The sequence below is a fragment of the Pimephales promelas genome, chromosome 25 (assembly GCF_988280905.1).
Source record: "Pimephales promelas chromosome 25, fPimPro1.hap1.1, whole genome shotgun sequence".
NCBI lineage: Eukaryota > Metazoa > Chordata > Actinopteri > Cypriniformes > Leuciscidae > Pimephales > Pimephales promelas.
This window is the reverse complement of record NC_142793.1, coordinates 18,645,192-18,671,697: the sequence shown is the minus strand read 5'-3', so window position 1 is coordinate 18,671,697 and position 26,506 is coordinate 18,645,192. Positions and strand designations below refer to the sequence as shown.

Here is a 26,506-nt window from a genome sequence, read left to right as displayed (position 1 = left end):
GAACAGAAAAGACACAGAGGCAATGTGTGCATGTATCGTTACTTTACTGTGTAGGATTGCTTGAAAATACAATAATTGTACAGTTGTTGGGATCATCATTCATCACTGAACTGTTCAAGTAGGAAATATTTAAAAAATGTATATATAGTTTAGCTATATTACTTCCCAAATACTTTATAATGCTATCTTTGTACGATTTTTATTACTGTCTTAAGGGGCGGTCACACTACACTTTTCGTTCCATTGACCTCCATTCATACGGTATGCGTGTGTATATGTCAGGCCTCAAACGCAAGCTCATGCGAAAAGTTTTGCATTTTGATGCGTTCCAAAGTTCAAGTTTGGGGAACTCGGACCTTCGAATTCGCATTACGTGACGTTACTTTACATTTTGAATGTAGGCCTATTACTATTTGTTACATGTTGAATTCATGATTATAATTTCCTTTATAAAAATGTGACTAATGTGACCCCGCGGATTTATCAGATGTGTAGTGTTCATAACATGACTTTGAGACTCCAAGTGCAAAGCATTTGAATAAAAATCATACTGGCAAAAGCTGCATCAGCAAAGCACAATCAAACATCTCAACCACAAGCATTAAATCATGTGTCAATTCAACAGGCCATCTGAAACCCCAGAGGGAAGATGAGAAGTTCAAAAGATTTTTCTGTTGTATTTTTATTATTATATTTTTATCACTATTCCAATTAAAATCGATATTAAAATTACTCACAAAATTGTCACTAATGTGACTGCATCTATTAGATATAATGGTTACTGGTAGCTGTTTATATAGTTAAATGTTTATATAGTTGAGATTGAGATTTTTGTTCAAATTTGTTTTCATCTTATAGCATTATGAACAGCAGGAAAAAAAAATAACCGTAAGCATGCATTAGTATAGCAAAATAAATAAGCTTATTAATGTTTAAAACGGAGGTGAAAACACTTTCCACTTAAACACTTGCGTCCAATCAAACTCTACAGTGTTTTAGCGTAAATGCACATGTCTCTTGTTAATGTTTGATAGTAATACTAATACTTTATTATGCATTATTGGAAGATATTTTTGTATGATTTATGTTTTGTACTGTGTTTGGTTGCCACTTGTTGTAAAATCTGTGTTCTGAAGTTGCGAAATGATGCACATATTATGCAAGCGTCTTCCATTTTGGCTGATCTGGGGTTATTCGGATGTCCTTATTTTCTTGTTCCTGTAGAACGGAAGGCAATGTGTTGTTAAAGTGTTAATGAGTTCGCAAAGAGACTATGCAAGAGAGTTACATTTGCTCTACATACGTCATGTGTATAACTCAGCAGGCTTTTTCAACACATCCTCAAATACACGAAAGCAAATAGACTAGCCATCCGCACCTGTTCCCAGTTAGTGAGTTAACGCGTTGGGGCCGTGACCCCGACGAAAATGCACAAGTGACATTGTAATGGGTGTCTCAAGTTGTTCCACAAGTCGGACAAATATCTAGTTCATTGTCATCTATGTGACTCTCAAGGACAGCTGAAAGAGAAGGGAGGATTGCTGCCACTAGCTTCTTTGTTAACATCTTTGCTAGTATCTTTGAATGAATAATAATACATCACAAAAAGCCGAATCCCTTAGAATATGTGCTAGATGTGGGTGTTAAGGCGGGTAATTTGACAATGTGATACTTTCATCCCTCCTGTAACTCTAAATATTAAACTGCTTTGCCATGGGACATCATGCTAATCCAGTGATTCACGTCTATGCAGGGGCACGACTGAACAGCTGCGGGAGGGAATGCGATGCGTTATGATGCTACACGAGAGGTGCTGGGTGAAATGAACACACTGGAATTATGCCTGACACGCCAGCGGTTCGTGGAGTACCAATGCAGGAGAACAAGGTCGGTGCTTTAAATATAGAGTGGCGTGATATGCGAACGAGAGATTTACAATAGCACTAGCCAGTTAAAGACATTTGCTGTCACCGCGCCGCTGTCAGTTAAAACAGACAGCGCTCCCACTCCCCATGTTTTAAACTGTTAAAACATTCTTCATAATATCTCAAAGTCTTTTGTATATACAGTATATGAGGGTGAGTAAGTGATGACAGAATTTTCATTTTTAGATGTACGATCACTTTAACAAATGTAAAAAAAGGCCTATATAAATAATGATATTTGGAACTGAATGAGAAAGAAAAAACTAAAAACTACAGGCACTCACCATTTGTGACGAATTTACTTTTGGCTGCGAACACCTGGGGAAAAAAGCAATGTATTATATTTTGAAAAAGTCTTGAATGAATGAATGAGGCATTTATATAGCGCTTTCATGTGTACTACTGTACACCCAAAGCGCTTTACAATCATATAAGGGGATCTCTCCTCAACCACCACCACCATTAAAGCAATGTCTTGCTTTAGGTATTTTAAACCTAAAACAAGGCATGCACTAATATATAAAATGTGGCCTAAAGCGATAACCGATATTTTATATTTGAAAGCCAATAACCGATACTATTTGAAAGCCGATATTGATACTTTGTACTATGGCCAATTTTCCTTATATATGTAAAAAAATCTATTGCCATACACATAAATAATATAATGCCTAAATAATGCCACCCAGTCATTGGATAACATACAGTATGACAAACTAAAATAATCCATTATTTATCGGCTTTAAGATATCAGACTTTTTTTCTTATTGGACCGATTACAATAACATAAAAAATTAACATATAGCTACCGATACCAATGTTCTGGTGGCCAATGTATATTGTGCATCCCTTATTCGTACGATGTGATTTTTAGAAAAAAGATCATCACGAAGGCCCACCCCTAAACATTAACTTTACTTGGCCATAAGCAGATTGTACAAAAACGTACTAATGAGATTATACAAATTCATACTAATTAGACAATATTTCACCAAAATTTAAAATAGTTACAAATTGCCATGAGAATGTGTTTTGTCAATGTGTGAAAAAATATTATAAGAGCAACTTTTGGGGGGAAATTAAAAATAAGAACATAAGCAAGCATTTTAATCTGACAGAATATTTTAGTTATGCCTGAGAAAGGGACAATATAAAATCAATATGCAGTATAAAATGAACCACTAAGATAAAAGGTCTTTTTGGAAACAGGGCCATCACTTGAATTAATTGGCTGAGGGCTGAGATAAATCTTTCACATATATTCAGCAACTTAAAGACTTGCTAGTTAATTGTAAAGTTGGTAGGTGAGCCAATAATTTGTTTGAAGTGAATAATTATTCATAACATCAACAGGTATCAGACGTGGTGTTCCCGTTATACCTCGAAATCTGTTAATGTCTTTTCTGGGCTGGTGAATGGAAATAATAACTGACTTTGATGGATTGAACACGTCATTATATTTCAACCTCAGCTCACCTTGGCAGGTGTGGAGCCCTTTGTTTCCCATGGGCCACGTGGTTTAGTGACATCAGCTGGCTTCTGGTCCTGTCAAAACACAAAATTACAAACCAGACTCCATTAGATTTGCATATATATATATATGAAGAGTTCAGATGCAAAAGCCTCTAAGTGCCATTTGAAATTTTCTTCTAGAATGATAATTTTTATCAAGCTTGTGTATTTAAGTTCAGTAATTTCACTTAAATGGCAATAAAGATTACCTATAAATTGTCATTTAAGTGAAATTACTGAACTTAAATATACAAGTTTGATAAAAATCATCATTAAAGAAGAAAATTTCAAATGGCATTTAGAGGCTTTTGCATCTGAACTCTTCATATATAGATTCCATGAACAACCTATGTTTCCTGTATTAAAGCTTACGTTTTTAGAGGGGGAAGGTGAGGGTAGAAATGTGTATACAATCATATACATATCTATAATTCTAGCGTGTCTTTTTTGTGTGGTGTGTGTGTAAGGATTTTCGTTTTTGCCGTAGTTTTCTATTTATTCCCCTTTTTTATTTATTCAGTTTATGTTTTCTGTTTCTTGTATTTGCTGCCTTGTTAAATATTTTTGATGTATATAGAATTCGCTTTTTCTAATACAGAAAACATTTTATTTGAAAAAATTGTGATTGCTGCAATTCTTAAATCTAAACCAGAATCAGATGGTCAAATGCAATACACTAAAGACTCACTGGAGGGCCACCCTGCACCATACAGAATATAAGAGTGTTTACTTACACAACCTGTGTAAAACCACTCCTTACTGTTCCAGTGAACGTTTTGCTTTCTATGATTTCTTAGAAAATGTAGATATATAAATTATATGTTAAATCATGTAAACCTAATGTTCTACTTTAAAGACGTCTTGAACATTCGGGGGGACCGAATGTTTTTTTTTTCTGTTTTTTTTCTTCTGTTATTGGTCTTTTTAAATCATTTTAAAACAACCATAAAGATTTCACTAATTTAAAAAAAGCTGAAATAAAATAAAATGTAAATGTTACATGGAAAAACATTGTTGCCTTGGCATCTAACTGAAATAAGTTTAAATTGAAGTACTAAAATGACACATAAAAAAACTAAAACTGGAATAAAAAATTTAATAAAGAAATGTTAAAATGACAAAAGCACATCACAAAAACGTTTAAACTACATTTTAAATAAAACTAAAATATAAGCTTGTTATAATAATAAATACTATAAAGATGGATGGATGATAGATAGAAGATAGATAGATAGATAGATGGATGGATGGATGGATGGATGGATGGATGGATGGATGGATGGATGGATGGATGGATGGATGGATGGATGGATGGATGGATGGATGGATGGATGGATGGATGGATGGATGGATGGATGGATGGATGGATGGATGGATGGATGGATAGATAGATAGATAGATAGATAGATAGATAGATAGATAGATAGATAGATAGATAGATAGATAGATAGATAGATAGATAGATTAAACTAAGACTCACTGTTTTGGCTGGGGGTTTTTCTGGTTCAGGGGCTGGTTTCGGTTCAGTGGACTTCGGCTCTGGAGTCTTTGTTTTCCAGCTGTTAATGCGCCCAGCCACGCCGATGTTCAGACCAGCTGTTTCCTGATCGGACATTTAGGACATTTTATACTTCTGTTTTCAGACAAAATAATCCTGCTGTATCGGTTTCTTTCAGCAGTCATGTACTAAAACAGCTTCTCTCCTCTTGTACCTTGGTGACCGCTGGGGGGCTTGCAGGATTTGGGGTGGGATTGACCACATTCCCCTTCTCCCACATACTCTTGATGCTCCGCAGCCCTTCAGCCATAGGTACGTCCACAGGAGATTTGGGTGACCTGGTCAACTCTTTGGTCTGGTGAACAGATAAAGAGTCTCATACTGGGTCATAAGCGAGAGATGGCCGCTCTAGTGTTCGCGATTCCTCACCTGAACAGCAGAAGTGTACTGCTCCAGTCTGTTTCCAATCTTGCAAACTATTGGAGTGTGTGACGTTTTCACCGGACTGGATATATATATAAAAAAAAAATAATCAACTGAGTATATCCCAGACCCCAGTATTTGGTCAACTGTTACCGCATACTATAAAATTACTTCTTACCTTTTTAAAGCAGATTTGTTAAGAAATTCAGCTTTCTCACCAATCTGTCAAATATACAAATACAGCATAAAGTGTATCACATTAAACGCATTAGTTTCATATCACCCAAAAACATTGTGCTTTTTTTGTAAGTGACACTAGAATAGGTCCAAGAGCCACTGACTTTTGCAGAGGCGCTCTTTGGAGCGATGAAGGGTGCTTTGCTCCCTTCTTTCGACTCCTCCTTCTGTTTTTTTTTCTCGGCTGCCTCTGATCGCCTTCGTTCAATCTCTTCCTTCATCTTCCTCCTCTCTTCCTGTTCATTTTAGTGGAGAGAAGACGACAAGGGCCACATTATAATAATCACAAAAAAAGTCAACCTATTTTGTTTATCCTGGAACAACATTCCTGTCCGAAACCTAACCCTACCCATAACTTGTCCCTAAAATCAGAGGCAAACGATAGGTGAAAAAAATGTAGAAGCACCTATAGGCTTACCCTGGTTGTAAGCCTAAACTTGACATAAACTGTAAACTTTACTTGTCTCTCAAATCTGATTGGTTGATTAGAATGTTGTTCCAGGATCAACAAAGATTATTGGAACATGTTGCACTGTCTTTGTGAAATCAGGTTCTGTGCAGCCATCACATCAAATGTTTTGTGCAGTAATTAGTTTGTTCACAAGATGGCAACACTGGGCTGACCCGCTTTTTCACAGGCAAAAAAACCCAACCAACTACTGGAGATGGCAATCGTTAAGATGGCAATCAAATAAACAATAGATGCCCACGTTAAGCGCTTGTGTGACAAGTAACAACTCATTTTATTAGTAATGACTTCTAGAGATACAGGACAGGGATGAAACTTCTAGTTCACGTGCCGAGCGCCTGTGTTTCCACACGCTATCAAATAGTTACTCATAATTCCTTTAAAGCAGATCATTTCACTCGGCGGCCATCTTTGAAACATCTGTTTGAATGGGGAAACATCAAATTCTCCAAAGCTGTTATGATTTTATTTCAACTTTGAAACAACCAATGAAATCTGACTAAAACTGTCTCATAAATTTCTAAACGCTCCAATCATGAGAAAAAAAAAAGAGCATTTTTCAGGCAGGACTAGCTATGCATGTGCAGTCCTAAGCGTACGTCTCAGAACACTGACTGTTTCTAGGAGCTTCCAAAGGCAATGGCTTTATACCAATTAGTTCATTTCTATTTAGAAGGCGGGACTTATTGCACCATATTGTCCTATTCATATAATATAAGTGTCTTTGTATATCTAAAGTCTTTGGTATACTTTGGAAGCCTATGTGTTCGACAGTGCACAATACACTAAAAACCGGAGTATACTTTGGGGTTTAGTCTTAGATTTTAATTCTTGACAATTTGATTGATTCCAATTTATACACTATTTTTACCAGATAGCATGCCAGAATAGAACTAGCATTCATAGCAAAATCTTTGAGAAATCTACCCAAAATCATTTGCACTATACGTCAGGTTATGCTACCCTATCTCACGACCAATTCGTACAAATTCGACGAATGATTAAAAAGTGGCTAATTCGTACGACCTCACTCGTACGAATTCGTACGATTTTGTCTAAACCCACGTGATGGGTAGGTTTGGGGCGGGGTAAGGGGTAGGTCATTCGTATTGAATTGGCCAATATGTAAAATATGTACGATTTAGCAAAATGGTACTAATTCGTATGAGTGAGGTCAAATGAATTGTTACGAATTAGCCACCTCGTAAAATTCGTACCAATTCCTGTGAGATCAGGCTGGGTTATGCATTAGTATCAAGTTAACTAAATACTGCTATACTGTCTAAATATATACTTAAGAGTACATACTTTCCCACCAGCAGCACAACACTTTTAGTAAGCATAATTAGTATGCAAATTAGCATTCAGCCATACTTTATCCTTTACAGGTAGAAAAACAAAAACAAATCTACCTCCTCTTTGGCTTTCTTTTCTGCCAGCTGTTGTTTCTTCTGCTTCTCCTCCTCCTCCAGAACCTTCTTCCTCTCCTCCCTCTTCTTCTTCAGCTCTTCCAGTTCAGCCTCGGCCACTTGCTGCTTCTGCTTCATCTTCTCCAGCGCCTCGCTTTCCGTCTCGTTCCGCCGGCGCTTCAGCTCCTGCAGCTTGCGTTCTGCTTCCAGCTTGGCGATGGGATCCTGCTTCTCTGTTTCAGGAGAACGCAAGCTGGTTGGACTAAAATGTGAAGAAAAAAAGGCTTTACACTCATTGTGGCTCTCCAAAAACAAATAGAATCAATTGTTAAATGACAAATCAATCTGTCTGTGCCTTAGTGTCTTCTCTGGTTTCTTGGCTTTGGCGGTGCTTTCAGCTACATCTTGTGGCTTTGTTGACACTTTTAGCTTTGAATGGAGAAACAGTAAATTAGCTTTGTTATTTTATTTTCATGTTGAGCTGTCCTTCTGTCAAACACAAACGTTGTGATGCTAGAGTTGTGATGCTATTTGGACCATTCACTTACTTTGTCACGCAAATGGGAAGGTTTTGGCTTTTCCTCCATAAACTGAAGAGACAAAAACAAGCACCATTAGTTTGAACAATTGATTTTCTAACATAGCAATCAATGGGTATTGCATGTAGAATTGACCACACTGCATGCAAATTACACAGCAAAAACAGAGCAACACAGGCAGTCTTGACACAAATATTGCATTTTCAGAACTGTATATTTGTGGTCAGAATGATTGGCAGCCCAAGTAAATATGATCAATATGCATTGTTTATCCTTTTAATCTTTCATTCAAAAAAATCGCACAAATCTAACCTTTCATTGAGGTAAAAGAATTGTAAGTGGGGGGAAATCACGTTATGAAATAAATGCTTTGATCATATTTACCAGGGATGCCAATAATTATGACCACAACTGTAGAAAAGTGATATGTGATCATAAATGGGTAAATCTTATGAAAACATGTCTAGGTGACATTTCACCACAAAATCAAAAGGAAAATTAAGCAATTATTTTTTTAACTGTGACACACTCTAAAAAAATGCTGGGTTGTTTCAACCCAAATTTGGGTCAAATATGGACAAACCCAAATGTTGGGTTAAAAATGCAATTGAAAAATATACAGTTGAAAGTGAAAGTTGAAGTTGGTTTAAAATTTTAAATTACATTTTTAACCCAACATTTGGGTTTGCCCATATTTTACCCAAATTTGGGTTAAAACAACCCAGCATTGGGTTAGAGTGCACCCCCATTGGTAATTCCCAATATTCTCAATGCTAATTCTCATTAGATTATTATTACTGTAATACATACATTTTTTAGTGTATTACAGAACAAAAGTTGTGTACAACAATGATAAACCAGTATTAATTAAATGAAACAAATACAACTATGATTTATATACATATTTAGATTATAAATCTTACAATTTAAATAAAAAAAACATTTTGTATTAAGGGAATGAAACATCCTTTAGGGGGTGAAATGACCTGAACATGTTCTTCACAGGTTTCATGAGATTCACACTGTGTCCATTCAGTCAAATGGAAATGCGGAATAAAAGCGTGAGCTGTGCATACTAATGTGATTTCTATGCATCACTCGGGGTAAGAGGCGAATACCTCCTCCTTTTTTGATTTGACTTTTTCTTCAAGTTTGGCCTTCGTTTCTTCAGCCTCTTTCTTCCATTTTGGCTTTTCCTGAACCTCTTTCTTTGGAGTCACAGGTTTCTCCTCAACCTTCTTCTTTGGTGTTGATGGTTTTTCTTCAAGCTCCATCTTCAGTTGTGGTTTCTCCTCTTCTTTCTTTGGGGTTTTGGCCTTCACTTCAACTTCCCTGAATGATTTTTTTGGTGTTTCTTCAACAGATACAGGGGGTTTCTCTTGCTCTTTCATAGGTTTCTCAGCCGCCTCCTTTTCTGGAGCTTTATCTTGAATTCGAACCTTCAACTCCACAAGTTTTTCTTCTTCAGGTTCCTTTGAATGTTCTTCAGGTTCCTCAACATGTTCTTCTTTCGTTACCTGCTTTTCTTTCTCAATCTCTGGTGTATCTGGCTCCACTATGACTTCCACCTCTATTTTGTCCTCTTTTGCTGGTTCTTTTCTTGATATCGGACTTTCAGATTCTACATTTTTCTTTTCTAAATCTGGACTTGCTAAATCTACATTTGTTTGTTCTTTAGTCTCTATATTTTCACTAACAGATTCTTCCTAAAAATATAACACATCATTTCAGACAAATAACTTAATTCAAAGACATTCACCAATTTTTTTTTGTTATAAACTCAACTTTTAAGAACCTCATACCTCATTTGGCACTGCTGGTTCTTTGGGTTTCTCCTCCATGGATTCCTGTAACAAATGAAGTGTCAGAATAAACGAATAATGCAGAAACCACATGAAATGCCTCGCTAATGTACTGAACCTTCATCATAAGTTGGAATGACAGCAAAAAATGTTGAGGAAATGACCTGTTCTCTGAGGTAGGACCTCTGTGGTCTGTCTTCCTCTTCTGGTTTGTCTATCTTCTCTGAAGATTCTTTAGGTTCGTCTACTGCTGTAAATGACATCGAATCCGACTTTACCGCGATTGTCTCCTCAACCTCCACGTTGCTTTCCTCTATCTTTTCCTCCTCTTTTATCTCTTCCTTTTCCTCCTCTTTTATCTCTTCCTTTTCCTTCCAGGAATTGGTTTCCACTGAGGAAATGTCATTTAGGGAGGACTCTAATTTGTCGTTTCTACGACTTGGCTCGTCCTCTGTGGCGGTGGTGACCGTTTCATCCGTGATGGTGGGATCAAGTTCCTTCTGTCTCTCCAAAGCTTCCTTCATCCTTTTCTGTCTCCGCTCCTCTCTCTTGGCGATCTTCTCCAAGAGAGTCTGATCATCATCCTCAGCTGGAGCAGAACTAGAGATCAATGAGGACGTCTCTGTACTGAAAACAACACCATTATCAGTGTAGCCGAGTGCTTTTATGAGTTATAAAAATATTTTAGATTTTATATCATGCTTTGGTTAAGTTTATAATTAGGTTTTTACATTACATTTACATTAAATAAATAAAAAATACACTTTATTTTAAATCAAAACATTTGATGTAAAGAAACTTTATAAATGAATTCTGGTAAAGTTTTGTAAATAAATTTAGATTGGTCTACAAATGTGTTTTTGAGCATTTAAGCCTACAACTTAGTAAAAAGCTTTTCATTTCGAAAAGTTTAATTTTTTTTTTATGTAGTACATGACATGCAGACAAACATATAATTTGTTCCCTTTTAATTCATTCCCTCATTTTAGTAAATCGTGGCCATGTTATGCTTGTTTGTAAAACGAGGGAACACTTTTTTAATTTGTAGCCACGATTTAACTAAAATAAGGGGAGGAATGAATAAAATGAGGGAATGAATTCTCAATTCATGGCCACAATATTTATATACATTTTTTATTCCAGCATTTCATGTGTAGTGCTTTGTACATTTTTTCACAAAATGTATGAAAAAGATGCTTTTGGATGGGTCTACCTGTTTGTTTCTGTTGTTGTGTTACTCAACTCCTCATTCTCCATATTGCGCAGGCGTTCCTGACGGGCTCGTCTCCGACGCTCCCGAGCCACTTCCTCATCATCATCATGAGAGTTCATCCTGTAGAGGCGGCGGGACACAGACATGAGTTACAGTAAGACTCTCATTCTTCCAAATGAATGCAGACAGACAATACTGACAGATTTATGAATGCTTCTTGGCTCAGCCCTGAAAGACCATGTGAGAAATAAACATCACCGAAGAGTCAAATTTGATAATACAACCAAATGTAATCTTAAATATACAGAGTCTACTAAAAAACATGATCAGATTTTTAAGCTAAAAGAGTAGAAATTAATATGTGCATAAAAATGTATTATTATTAAATTATTTAAATTTAATAATTGTATTAATTAACATAGTTAAGAGTATTTTTTAAAATGTAGTATTTAAATGTATTGTTTTTTTATTTTATTTATTTGTTTAATACATTAAAACATTGACCATGCTAAATGTGGTTGTTTATCTATAATATTTTATATTACTAAAAAAAAAGTTAAATTTTTTTTAAGTAAAAAGCATAAATTACTGTATAATTTAAAGTAAAAATCTATATTATCTTCATGCGCTCTTACAATAAAGTACTGTTTGTAAATACAAATTGCAAGTTATTTTATAATTTATTATTAGAAAAAATGTTCCCAGAAGTCTCTATATTACTATGAAAAGGCCACTTGTTACTTTTAATTTCCTCTAAATGTTCTTTAATTTACAATATTTATTATAATCATACCCAGCATTGAAACGATTGAAATGTATAACCACGTTACATCATCAAAAAACACGGCGATCCAATGCCAATGCAAAATACTTTTTTTAAGACTTTGAGATTCATATAAACAGTTTCTTATGTTTATTTATGTTTGGTTTACCAGCTTGCTTAAGATGCCAGTCAGACCCGAAAACCTCAACTGTAATGAAATCTTTGAGGCATGGGAGTATACAGAGAGATGTTTGGACTGCAATCTGAGGGGAAATCTTTGTTAGCATCTTAGCGTCATGGTAAATTAGCCAGATTGTAAATCTTTATCCCCTTAGAGTTGCCTCATTGTCGGTCTCAGATGTTGCACCCACAATGTTGTGCTCAAATTCTCTCTCTTGCTGCTGAAGTTGAGCGAGTCCGTCCTGGCTTGAGTTTGTCATGGCATGTTGGTGTATATAAGGCAGTGAGAGCGCTTGAAATGACCAATTGATGGAGGATGGGTTTTATTTTTTCCCCCCATCTCCTCTTCACTTCCCTTCCCAATCATTTGCAGATGTTGTAGATGATAGAGAGAAACCCATAACAGGGACCGCAATTTTGTTTCTCAGACCTAAAAGCGGAAATCCGAAACAATCCGGTCCTCTCAGGGAGTTCCATTTGGAAAAGGTCATCCAAAAAGACAGTCAGATGGAGTATCTGTGATTTTCTTGGAGGAATACGTGTCTTTTGTAAGAAGTGTTTCTGGATGAATACAATAGCTTTCAGCCCTCCCGTGCTACAGATGAAATGCAATGAGAGATGGAGGGAGAAAGCTCACACTCCTGAGAGATACTGAAACATTTTGGCTGAATCTTGGAATGAAAGCAGCAGTTATATTACATTCAACAAGACAATACTTGTTCACTTACAATACAATATTGTGAGTACAAAATACAAGTAATTTTAAAATGTAATATGAAAACACAGTATAAGCATTCCTTTAAGTACTATAGAAAGGCCACTCATGATGACCAAAAATCCTCTAAATATGGACTGATACAATAGATTTTTGAATTTTTTGGATGCCGCCATTGTGGCACAAAATGAATGTAGAATGAATCCATGTAATTCACATGCTGAATACTGTATTAAATTAGAAGCCACACACCATTTCTTTGACAGTCTAGTTCATACTCGGATGTTTGAAAATTAAATTGGACAGAATTATGATGGCATTGTTCTCTGAAGTGGTAAAATTGAAAGAGCAAACACGCTCAGAAAATATGCTGATGCATCTGAGTTGTTTAATCAAGCACAAGGGATTTAGTGGCGATGCCATGATCACTTCCTTTGACGGAAATATGCGGGTGCTCTCCGTTGCTGTTTTGAACTGGAAACCATGACAGGCGGCTGGGATTTGGGGGAGTTTGGATTCTTTAGCATCAATAATTTTCATAGAGAATATTTCTTTTCCAGATATGATTCCAATAAAGTTTGTTTTCTCCACTACAAAGCCAGTGGATGTGGTAGAAATGCCTTGAGGTTTCTTTCTTGAGACTCATCCATCTCAATAAAGTTTTTCTCTGGGTCATTCCAGCACATATGCACTGAACAGCTTCTGAGACCAGACTGAAATATGACATTGTGCAGCAGAAGTGAAGGATTACACAGAAGAGAAATATATCGCCCTCACTCAGAGTTTAATATGCACACAAAAAAGCAGAAAGTGTCAGAATTCATCATTTCTCTAGAAGATGAAAGGCTTTTATTAAGGCGTGGTGGATTTGGCTTGCGGGAATCAACTGGATTCGAAAGTTCCTTTTTAGATCGGATTGTTGCCACAATGAAGCTTAAAAGTGATTTTTTTTTTAATTTATGTGTAATTTTCAGTCTATTGTCTCATAGTTTAATGTGCTGAGACCACAGGGTCAAAGACAAGATAATCTATGATCATGAAAAACGAATGATGACCATGATCTTTGATGCGTTTCTCATTTAACACAACAATGACTTTAGAGCCAAATTTAATATGTGATTAATTTGCAGCTAATTTGATTATTATTCGATCTGCATGTAATTATCATGTAATTAATTATATATATATATATATGTGTGTGTGTGTGTGTGTGTGTGTGTGTGTGTGTGTGTGTGCATGGATGGATGGATGCATGGATGGATGGATGGATGCATGGATGGATGGATGCATGGATGGATAGATGCATGAATGGATGGATGGATGCATGGAGGGATGGATGGATGGATGTATAGATAAGTAGATGTATACATATTAGGGCATATATGAAATTACCCCCAAAAAAACATTTAAATTAAAGTAATTATTGTGTTAAATCAAAGAAAAAACATCAAATTGAAAGTAGCTTTAGAAATAAATATATATATAAAATATTTTTTAAATTCTTTCTAAGACTTCTATTATTTTAATTAGGCTCTTTATTCATTATGATATCAGGACAGTGGTGATTTTTGACTTTTTGCCATCAAAAAAAAAATTATCCAAATGTATTTTATGCTTATCATAGAAGTTTCAGTCTTTCAATATGAAATGTATTTTTCATGCATTTCTAATTAATTAACATTAATCATAAGAGTCCATTTTTAACCAGATAGTCTTCTCCTCCTTTATCTGAATAGATATCATAAAGACTTTTGTATAAAATAAAAAATTCTCGCTGTAAACACTGTAATCTTCTAGACCCTAAATATTGCAATTGCAGAAACGGAAAACATGGAAAGTTTAAGACTAACAGTGTATGCTATCATTAGAGCATCTTCTTGCACCCTTGCCACAGACACCATCCATTAACCTCACTACCTTCCACAATTACACAAACAATACGAAACTGTTCATCTGCATTCCAAGCTGTGCTAAAATATGATCAAATGTGCTGACAGTCATGTGTAACATTAGTACATGCTGTCATCTGTTCTCTGGACTGAGTATTACCCCTCACAAAGAGCAGTAAAGTATCTGTCATCTCCAGATCAGTCCTTACATGGAGCTCTGGACAGTGGGAGTTGTAGAGGGATGGAGAAACTGCAGCTCTCGGTCTATGAGTGGGCCAAGTCATCGTGAACTATAAACACTCCGAACAAACCTGGCCTGCCAAACCCACAGCACACATTACCCATGCTAATAGAAACTTTTGTTGTATTTCAAGAATTAATATGACGGGAATAAAGGGTTGCAGGCCTTAAATGACCATTTTAAATGTCCATACTTTATATATTACACAAGAACGTTGATGTTCGCTGCTGGAAAGGACTATAAGCGGTTCTTGAAATAAAGACGGATTTCCACAGAAGGCTTGCGTAAAAACAGACATGCATAAATAAATCTAATCTGGTTTATACAAACCCAGTGCAAACACAGAATAATTGACATTTATTGTGTACAAAAGACCTGTAATGCAATAGAATGCTATTTCTCTTTTCTTTATAATGACAAACAATTCTCCCTTAGTGAGCTGCATTGTATCTACTAAAAGCAACATGAAATCATAAGTAAAATCTTAGACAGATAAGTAGGTCAATTTTACAAAATGCACAGGTCACCATTCGCAAATAAAAAAATATTTAAACATTTTTTTTATTCTACATTTTATTGTAAAAAAAAGTCTCATAAAGAGAATTAAGCCAGTTTATGACAATTTGAAGATTTTTTTTTTGCTTCTTGTTACATTAGTTCCATTATTGTTAAAGGTGATTTTTATTAGAAAACTACTATAAGGTCACATAAATAATAACTAATGTAAACAATACCTTATTGTAAAGTGTTACCAAAATTACTATAACAAATGTATTTTTATTGAAATCATTACTTAAGCAGTACAAAACAAACATTTAAATAATAGCATATCATTACTTTTTCATTACAACTAGGATAATCAGGGGGGGAAAAAAGCTTTTCTGATTTCTTTATCTTAGGTTTTGCGGTAAAACTTTGCGGTTTTAACTAACTAGTGCACATCCCATCTGCCAGTCGAACCATTCTGTGTCCGAAAGAAACCATCACACTCTTAAAAATATATACCCAATGAGCGTCTGTCCAAAATCACATATTATCTGGATTTACTCTACCGCCCCATCAACTGTAACAAAGCACCGTAAACATAGGAAGACATTTACAAGCATGTCAACCTTTATAAGGAATAGAGAGGCGAGCAGAGGCTCTGTTGTTTGGACCTCGCAGACACAGGCCTCTCCAACTTGGCCAGAGTTTTTCAGACAGCTCTTAAAATAGTATTCAGTTCATCATCGGGATGACAGTGATCTGAATTTTATTGAAATGATGATTGATGGTGAAATCGATTGACTGTAAATTCAATGTATAAAAAAATGAGGTAAAGGCAGTGTGTAACTTACTTCTCTGCCTCCCGCTGCATTTCTTCTCGCTTCTGTCTCCGTATCTCTCTGCGACGCTCGAAATCGAACTCCTCGTCCATGATGATTCACGCAGAGTTCTTTGGGTGCAAGCTGAAAGAGAGGAAGACAGTCAGACAGTGTGATCCTGATCACTCTAATTCAAAGTCAAGACGCTCCCTGTCAGCTGTTTGGCTTATAACTCACCAGGACCAACCACAACATTCCAGTTTCTTGATTCAATTTCCCTGGAACAACTACCAGGAAAGGCAAACTTTGCCCACATTCAACTTAACCACTAATCCTCCTCTAATATTTAACATTTTTGTATCTTCTTTCCATTTTCTCACCTTTCTCCATACATTGTACTTATCATTTAGGTTGCACTTTATTTTACGTTGCACTTATGTTTACCTACATGCAGTACAGGACTGTAAAATAAAGTGCTTCTGCCTTTTTTGAGAGAATTTTATTAAAATAAATCATGCTTTTATGTTTTCTGATTTTAAGTCCAACACATTGCTAAAACGGAAATGACACATTTCAGTTAAACCGTGCGCATTCGCTTGATAAAGACAAAGCCAAAAATCGTATTATGCATGAAGAGGCAATCTGCCAAGTGCCCAAGTGCCTTCACCAATATAAACAAAAAAACATACATTTTTGGTATAATATATATAATAACTTGGTAATTCAGTGTTTAACTAGCAGCTCCAAACAGAATTTGCGTAAATTTGGAGATGGCTCTCACTGCAGAACATTAAATCCACATCGGATCCACATCCAACTCCTCCCACCTTACATACACCTAAACGTACCCAACTCCGCCCCCTGATCCCTAAACCCAACCCTAATCCTACCCATCTCCACCCCTTGAATCTTGATCCGACTCCCGTGGATCTCATGTACTGCATTGAGGTGCTACTGTAAATTTGGGGTGCATAGGTTGCCTCGTGAAATATTAAATTAACACAATTTTAAGTTGCATTTTAAGTTTCTTTTCTTTCTATTTGCTAATTTCTTGTCTTTGTCGTTTGTCAATTGCTTTTCTTCATTGTAGAATTCCATTGGACAATTCACTTGTTGGGGCAACCATACAATTCGAAGTATACTAGACTGTCTCATTGGACAGTAAGATGCATCCATTTATTTATTTTTATTCAAAAAGATTCATTAATTTTATTGTTATCCATTTATTTAATTGATCTTAAAACACGACAATAACTTATTCCTTCAGTTTATTTTTAAGTGTCACTCCTACTTTTCTATATTGTTGAAGCCATTGAATTGGTTGGTCAGCACTTCAACATCCAAGATAGGGAACTAATTTTGTTAAGCATTTTATAGTCGTCTCTCTCCATTTTATATTATAATACCTTTGCATCGATGTGGGAACAATTAGGTTGGTGGTGTGACAAAGCCTGTTCTGTGTTCTTCTCTACATATCACATGTGTGGAGTGCTGGGCTAGACAGCAGGCTAGAGGTGAGTGGACCTGTTGGACGGCTGCTTCCACCAGAGCTGCAGGCGTGTTTGGTTTGGCTTTCCTCCAGAGGCAGAGGAAGAAGGCTCTTGCACCACAAGAGTCTCCATATGTGCATAAACTGAAAAAGTCCTATAATAGTGACCTCATGTGAAGGCTTTCTGGGTGATAGACGCAGACGGCTTTCCTGAACCTTCTTAACCTCTGCCTACAACCCGTCACATCTGTCAACAGAAGGCTGATGTGCTTTGACCACGGGTTGACGCATAAGACAATATGTATGCAATTTCCTACATTCGCATTGGGCTTTTTGAATAACATGGTGTGAGAACGTTTTGGTGACCCCAGTGGCAAATTAGCAAATTTATCGTATTTCAATTGAACACTTTTCACTGCATTCATCAAATGCTACTAAAATGCAGTTTTCAGCACTTTTTAAAAATGAAATTTGTGCAATTGTCTAGTAAAGTAACCAGTGGACAAGAAGTGGTCCATATAAACCTTTGTAGAAAAGGTAATTTAATTGTTAAAAATTTGCACGAGTTTGCAGAAATGTAAGTTTAAGAATTGAAATGACCAGCATAACAAAGGATATATCAATGTACTAATATACTGTGTGATACTGAAATTACAAAAATCTGAAAAATGTAAAAAAAAAAAAATATATGAATGATTTAAAAGCATTAATTATTAGCATTAATATCATATAATATCATATTCTAAAACTACTTTATTTGCACTGTTTATTTATCAGTTTTAATGCCTTTGAACCCCACTGCATCAGAATAATATTTTTTGTGATATAGTTTTAAAAATCTATTTTTATGTTGGAACAAAACTTTAGGAACAAATAGAGACATTGACGATTTTAGGAATTTTACCTATGTAAAATAGCTGATATATAGGTTAATTAATTTCTTAAACCTATTTTCCACTTTCTGCTCATCTTAAAGGGGGTTTCAATAAAACTTGGCTGATTATACAAAAATTGAAATCGCTGCTACCTGACTAGACAAAAAAGGCTGTTAGATTCCCTTTTGCAAAATAGGTTGGAAAACACCCATAATGCACTGGGCATGTTGCCGTCCAAGGCCACTCCCACCAGTCTGCTATAGAGCCGCTTACGCTTACCGTTAAAATCCTGCCTTGCTTTAGTATGAAGTACTTCTTAGCAAACTTTTAGTATTTAGTTCTTTGTTCCCGGAGTAAATGTGAGTGATTTAGAGTGAAATGCCTTCGGTTTCCAGTGACGCATCCAGCACGTTGTAGGCTGCAAAGCTGCGGCGGAAATTCTGAAAAACCTTTGTGTTCGTAGTGAACATTTCCAATGGGATGTATATCCCAAAAGTATGTCATCCAGCAGACTTTTGCTTACAAATAAATGTGAATTTCTCCAGCTAACACAGACAATGACTAAATGTACTACCAATGCATTCTCATCCTTGGGCGTCATATAGTGACGCTTTTGACAATGCATATACTTCCAACGCACATGGCACCTTTTAGCATCAATTTAACATGCTTCAGTTATGGGTAGGTTTAGGTCTGGTGTAGGGTTAGGGTTAGACCCTGGTTATACGTTGGATGTATACGCATTGTCAAAAGCGTCATTATATGATGCCTTGGGAAGAGAACGGGCTGGTACTTACATTGTGACAATATAAAGCAGGTTGAAAATGGCGAAGCTACACTTTAACTCTTACATACAGTATAGAGAAATTACAGAACGCTTTTGGGTATAGTAGGCATGTTACACATTTCCCAGACTCCCTTTCCATGTCTAGTCTTCCTTCCACAAAGTATCGTAGGATCCACAAATCATTTCCACATGACAGATAGAGAACACATTTTAATTTACACATCTGCGACTGATTCCAGGTCCTGGGCAATTTGCCCTCTTCATGGTTTTCATTCTTTACCCAGAGTGTTTGAATGCACTATAGACTCTAGTATGACCAGCATAATGCTTTTGCTCTAAAGCGCAAACAGATGAAAAAAAAAACAAAAAAACTTGATGATGATGTCCAAATGCATTAAAAAGATGTATATACCGTATCCTAAGCCCGTAATGGAAGCCTGTGTGTTAGGAAGTCAGAGCAACCACCCAGGTAAGAGTGGGTGAAGCCGTTTACAATGACATATCGAGCTGTCTTGTGGGTTTTCTATAAAGCTTTAATACGTGCGGACAGGACAAATGTGTGGAGCCAGAATACACATCAGGGTGGGATCTATACGTCCTAGCCAAAACCAACAAGAGCTGTCCAAGATGCTGAAATGTTTTTCTAGTCACTGTTAGAGTACCTGCTTTTCACTTGATTTATTCACTTATTCAGACCTGTTGCTACAAAGCATGAGGAATGATTATTACATTAGGAAGTACCTGTGCTATAGTTTAATCTCTGTAGCATCACTCTGGGGTCTCTTTCTTCTCATATTATAAAATAATTTCAACTGAAATTAACATCTTATGTCCAATATATATATATATATATATATATATATATATATACAGTATATATATTACAGTATATATATATATATATATATTATTTAATAATATATTAAATATATATATTTAATATATTATAATATATTTACAGTATATATATTAATATATTTATATATAATATATTTATAATATATTAATATATAAATATATTTATATATTAATTTATATATTATATTTATATATATATATTAATATATATACTAATATATTTACAGTATATATATATTTATATTTACAGTTATATTTAAAGTAGACATGTAATTGGGATAATATGTAGGATAATGCAGGCATTTTTAAACATTCTGATATCATTTGCTGTACAATAATATAAAGCCCATAGTTTGTGTTGGAGTGAAATGTGGAATCATTTCTCACTCGCTCTTCGTGTCGGCGCACACCACAAGAGTTAAACAATAAACCAGAATAATAGATCATTTGCTCATCTACAGCATATTTGCACAACTTTTGAGGACAAGATGAAAGATTTAATTTATGGCACGTCTGTCATGCTATTTCACACTATCAAAGGAGGCTGTGAGATGTTATGTTTTTCTTAAACCCGTCTTTTTGATGTGTAATTAGCATTAATGCTGGCAATTACACGAAAACCTCAAATCACATCAAGATCATCTCGCCCTAGCAGTAGAAGCAGCTGTACACTGGCAGTGAATCAAGCCCTCTCAATTCACTCCTCTACTTCCGTTACACCAATCTCCAGATGCACAAATCAGGGGAACCCCAAACAGAGGTGTGCTGAATCAATGGCTAGGATCGTAAAAGTCAGACCAGATAAATATGTGAAGGCTTTTGTACAATGATGTGTAACAGGACGGAGTTTCTGCTGACTGGTGAGGCATTGCTTAACCAAAAATGGCTAAAGATGCTCACCCTGCGAAACTAACATGGGCTTCAGTTCAGAGTGGAAGACTAGTATCTATAAATAACTATAGTGTATATCACGTCCAGCACAAAGACATGCTTGTCTTTTATTGCTTTTTGAGAGGGTTTGTGTTTTGTGCGTTAGCAGCAAGCGTTACTAAAAAAGAACATGACACTCTTACATTGCTAGCAATGTAAGCCTTTATTCCCCAAATAATATATCAAGCAAACTCCTGGAGCAATCAAGACACTTAGATTTATATATATATATACACACTCTCAGAAAGAAAGGTACAAAAGCTGTCACTTTTCAAAAGGTACACTTTTGTACCCAAAGGCTGCATATTGGTACCTTAGTGGTACATATTAGCACCTAAAATGTACATATTAACACCTTAAATGTACATATTACCATCTAAAATGGACATATTAGGACCTAAAATGTACATATTAGCTCCTGAAATGGCCATATTAGCACCTAAAATGTACATATTAACACTTAAAATATCCATATTAACACTTAAAATGTACATAATAGCACCTAAAATGTACATATTAACACCTAAAATGTACATATTAGCACCTAAATTGTTCATATTAACACTTAAAATGTACATATTCGGACCTAAAATGTACATATTAGCACCTAACATGCACATATTAGCACCTGAAATGGACAAAAATGTACCTTTTGAAAAGGTACAGCCCCCGTGACAGCTTTTGTACCTTTTTTTCTGAGAGTGTATATATTTATATACCATAACGGAGAAAGTTAAGAAATACATGCCTGCATCTTGACATCCTTTAATGAACAGAAGTAGCAAAAACACCCGAATAGCAGTGATTAGTCATGACTCTTGATGTTTTGAATAGGTTTGCCCTCTATTACCCTTCTGCCTCTGTGTGATGCCTCTCATTTCTGTACACCAGCTGTTAAACATTGAAAATTTGGGGAAATGGCATTACTTAGTACACCCCTGAAGCACTGGAGCACAAATTGTCCTCAGAGTCCTAAACTGTAGGGTCTCGATCATTTAAATGAGTCATTCTCTTTCTCTCTGGCCTGCCCATTTCCTCCTGAATTAAGGGTAGCATTTTTACAGTGCGAAACAGGAGGACCAACTTACCCGTAGCGCTAATGATTTTGAAAGGAAAAGCAGCCATTTGAAATAGGCATATGGTGAAGTGAAGTTTTGAAGCATTGCATTACTATTGTTTCAAAATATTGCATTTGTGCTCTCAAAGTTCCTTCCCTAAAACTCTCACTAGCATGCAAAGAGGAAACATTTGCAGACTTCTGTCTATTTAATGCATTCCAGCAGACCCCCTCAAGCTGAGTCGAATAAGAATGTTTCTGATTATAATCAGATCTGTGCATCCTACCGTCAAAATTTAAGATTTATTCATTTGAATTTCATATACGATTTCCTTTTCAATTTGGATTACATAAACTAATAAATTTAATGTGATGCATATTTGTCAGCAGGTAAAATTTCTACACTCAAAAACTTGTGGCATAGTTTATTATTAACTATTTGCATCTATTTCATTGAAGATAAATATGTAAATACATTCAGTTTATTAGTAATATTACAGAAATCCTACCTGTTTAATGTATGGATGGCTGTTATGTATCACATTAAGTTTATTAGTTAGTTCATGTTAAAACTAAGATGCAATTCAAATACATTAATCTTAAATTTAGATCTAAATATTTTTGAGTGCACAAATTATCAGTCATTTCCAGCATGCCATTTTGAAGTAAATATTAAAGCATTTTAAACGTTTCAATGTGCTATTGGACAGGTGGCCGACTATGACCAAGAATGGTGTTTATTTAGCAAAACAACCCTAAAAAGGTAAGAATGATCCCACTTTTAACTATGTTAAAAATTTAGCAAGTAAAATCCTCAGTGTACAAATTGGTCTTGAGAGTGCAAAGGAGTTGGACTGCAGAACACCGAGATGCTTGGAAAGAAACCTCAATTGCAGTTAAACACATTCCAAATTTCCTGGGCAACAAGACATTGATCATGGCCAGACGGATCCACATGTGTCGGAAAGGAGATGGTCTCATGCCTAGTGGCTTATACCATGTAAGGAAAAGACCTGACTTGGCACACGCGCACTCCAGCGTCAAAGCTTTTCCACAGCTTGACACCTGGATAACGTATGATAAACAGTATGTTGCGAAGGAACACATTCAAGGAGTAAACCTCAAAACGAATTCAGGATTACGGCCTTGCGCACAAAAAACAGCTGCAGACTTCCCCATACATATTTTTGATGGACCTACCCTAAGAAAGTTCAGCTTCGTCTCACTCTGACCTCACACCTTTGGAATGCTACATGTGCCAATTGTCCATCATTTTTGGTTAAGTGGTACACTCCAGTTCCAATATATATAATTCCATCCCAAAAAGTGTTTGCTGCATAATTCAAGGCAGCACTATGGAAAATTTGTCTTCAAATTACCTGCTTTTCAACATCTGGCAGCAATGAACTGTGAACAGTCTAAGGAATTGTGTCTTGTTATATATTACTACGAATGGTGCTAAAAGTCCAAATCCAGCTACTAGCACAACTGAAATAACTATAGATTACTTTGAGTGCATAGTCTGGTCCATCTCCAATCCTGATGGATTAAGCTGACAGGAGGTTTCAACAGAAAATGTAATAGGTGATTGTGATTTTTAAATATCCCTTTTTAGTTTTGAATATTCATACTGGAATGTCTGCCAATCAAAGCAACCAGTTTGATATCAATGTCACTTTCCGTGTGGTTGGATGATTCCTTTGAGCACAATGATTCTACCTGATCCTTAATGGGCCCCTGCTGACCCAGCATCCCTTGCTCTCTGATTTCCCCCCTGAGTCTGGGCACTGAGGGCCAGCAGCATTCCCAAGCTTGATCCCATCCCACTCCGGAAACATAGGGCAGTACTCCTAACATCCTGCCCGCAGTCTGTGCCAAGGCCCTGTTATCGCTGTGTGCTGAATTGCCTCCAGATTCTGTTCAGCTGCGCAAAACACACACACTGCCGCTGTGCATTCCATACACTGCTTCATCTGTCACCAGATCTGCACTCTGGGATATAATACTGAGACATTCTCAAAAAAAAAATGTCTGTAATGGTTTATTTACTCAATCTTAAAATGTAAGTCGCATGACATGCATTCATCGTGAAATATTTTTTGGTCAAAATGTTTAATTATGTACAGTATGAAATAAAAGACATAATAATAATTATAAGAAATAATAATAATATAATTATAATTATAAGAAATAATAATAATTTTATTATTAATACATACTTTTGGGCTATATTATTTATTTATTCATTTATTAGATTAAATGTATTTATGGCCATTATTATTTTTAATTTTTAAATAATTTTGACTAATTTTTTTTTTTTCATTAAAATGTAATTAAATTAACAGTGTTCAAATTTTTTGTTACCTTTCTATATTTTCGGTGTTTTTAATTTTCTTTACAAAAATAAAACCTATAGGCTGCTTAATGGCAGGTTCAGCTGTGACAACTTACCCCATACAATACAGCTTAAGAACATGCCTCTCTAATTGCTCAGTGTCTGAACAGTATCTATTTTCCTGGGAAATAACATGAAATAATAAGAAATATTAATACCATTTTTTCTTGCTAAAATTATTATTATTTTTTTTTTTAGAATAATGTTTTTGCTAAAATTATTATTGTTTTTATTTAATTGTATCTTTTGCAATTGGTCAAAGTGTAAAAAGCATCTATTTTGTTGGAAAATAACAGTGACAATGTTCAAGAGCTAAAAGAGTAAAGACTCTTTGTGATTGCCCCAGTTTACCCTCTATACAATGAGCAGAAACGATTTTAAAGTAGCATGATGCAGGTGTACTAAAGCTATGCTATGCAGGTGTACTTAAGGTGTAAAGCTGGCCGTTAAATGCAACACACACACACATACACACTCATTAGAAAGATCCAAAGGCTGCATGAGCTCATGCTAAAAACAAATAGTTAGTGATTTTGTGGGAGACCCTCCAATTAACTTTGACTGTAATTTAAAAGCAAAGGGAATCTAGATGTTCTTGACAAGGGAGCAAGTGCCAGGGGGAAACATTTTTCACACAATTAATTTGTCTTGCAAAGACTACAAATTTAACTTCCAGTAAATTATGTTGCCATTAGAAGCATGTTTTAATACATTAAAAGCATTAATATAAATGAAAGCATTTCCATTTGAATTCAAAAACATATTAAAATGCTAAAATGAAGCACTATGCTTCTAACCCCTACCTGTAACAGACTGGAGCAGGTTTCAGTGCGCTCTCCAATTTAGTCTTCAAGTGTGATCGTGCTGCTGAAAGGGCACTGAAGGAATTACATGAGTCGTGACTCCACATTTTATAAAATGTGCAGCATTTCAGACTCCGCCTCTGCCTTCATCACATCAAAGCATTTGGCAGCAGTTTTCCTCCGCTTTCCTCCATCCATAAGTAGCCTAATAGATCACTGTCATATATTACACTTGTAAAGCCCCCCACACAAAAAAAAAACACAAACTACACGAAAACAAAACAAAGAATGAAAAAATACACTTGCAATTAAATTACACTAACCCTACTAAAAAAACAAAACATCTTATGTGGTTTAGGGTACGTTTACAGAGATCTGCGTTTTTGTTATTTAACTGGAGACCGTTTTCAAAAACGTGCACTTTGAAACCTGTTTTTTAAACGCCCCATTGGACATTATGGGTGCTTGAAAATGGAAACGGGTTTCAAAGTGGAAGCTTTTGAAAACGGTCTTTGTGTGAACAACAAAAACGTCTCATCTGATGTAACCGATGTTCTCTGAATAGGGAACGAAACGCTGTGTAGCTAAAGACGCAGTGGGAATGCCCTCTGGGTGTGCCGATTGTCTGAATCCCTTATAGAATCACACCAATTCATTGGCTGATGGCGCAGGCGCTGCCCCGACGCTCTTGCGTTGTAATATTACATTAGCGCGCCATCTGCTCCTAAGATTTCTCTGCCGAAAAAGGAAGCTTGTCGGCAGCGCAAGGAGCTTGGCAGCGAACGCAGTGTCTTGTTCCCTATTCAGAGAACATAGGTTACATCAGTAACCAGAGACATTCTCTTTCATAAGTTCACTCAACGCTGCGTATAGCTTAAGACGCAGTGGGAACGAAATACCAAACTCGCCAAGCTAAGCGCTGCCGTAACTGAGACCAGATAGCTCACACGACTGGTTCAAGTAGATAAAACTTGGGAACCTGGAGTCATGTCAAGATCCAAACTGTAGAATGTGACAAAAGTGCAAATTCTGAAAGTAGTAATTCTGATATTTTGGTGTAATTGGCCAGGTTCGACGCCATATTGAATTTAACGTGGTAGAAAACGAGGTTGTGAGGGATATACTTCATAGCACGCCACACACTGTATAAAGGTCCTAGATCACTTCATTTTCACAAAAAGTCTCATACTGGC

The 26,506-nt window shown here is 35.9% G+C and overlaps 1 protein-coding gene across 2 annotated transcripts; it reads right to left on the bottom strand.

Moving 5' to 3' along the window:
• Nucleotides 1-25: 25 nt before the first annotated feature.
• On the bottom strand, nt 26-25,408 carry cald1b (caldesmon 1b). Of its 2 annotated transcripts, XM_039657846.2 has the most exons (17): nt 25,314-25,408; nt 16,153-16,263; nt 11,028-11,147; nt 9,979-10,441; nt 9,815-9,859; nt 9,131-9,718; nt 8,022-8,063; nt 7,829-7,902; nt 7,477-7,735; nt 5,700-5,831; nt 5,537-5,580; nt 5,365-5,440; nt 5,150-5,290; nt 4,918-5,040; nt 3,402-3,470; nt 2,210-2,243; nt 26-1,218 (listed from the first exon to the last, which is right to left on the bottom strand). In XM_039657846.2, the coding sequence occupies exons 2-17, from the start codon at nt 16,230-16,232 to the stop codon at nt 1,205-1,207; spliced, it is 2,304 nt and encodes a 767-aa protein (XP_039513780.2). In that variant the 5' UTR covers nt 16,233-16,263; nt 25,314-25,408; the 3' UTR covers nt 26-1,204. The 2 variants fall into 2 exon arrangements, with proteins under 2 accessions (XP_039513780.2, XP_039513781.2); XM_039657847.2 differs by lacking the exon at nt 9,131-9,718.
• Between the last annotated feature and the right edge of the window lie 1,098 nt (nt 25,409-26,506).

Excerpts from the sequence above, each read along its gene's own strand:
- cald1b (XM_039657846.2), bottom strand. The coding sequence starts at position 16,232 with ATGGACGAGGAGTTCGATTTCGAGCGTCGCAGAGAGATACGGAGACAG. Across the intron at positions 9,860-9,978 it reads GGTCCTACCTCAGAGAACAG|GAATCCATGGAGGAGAAACC; the intron begins GTCATTTCCTCA and ends CATTTGTTACAG. Across the intron at positions 5,291-5,364 it reads AGTACACTTCTGCTGTTCAG|ACCAAAGAGTTGACCAGGTC; the intron begins GTGAGGAATCGC and ends TCTGTTCACCAG.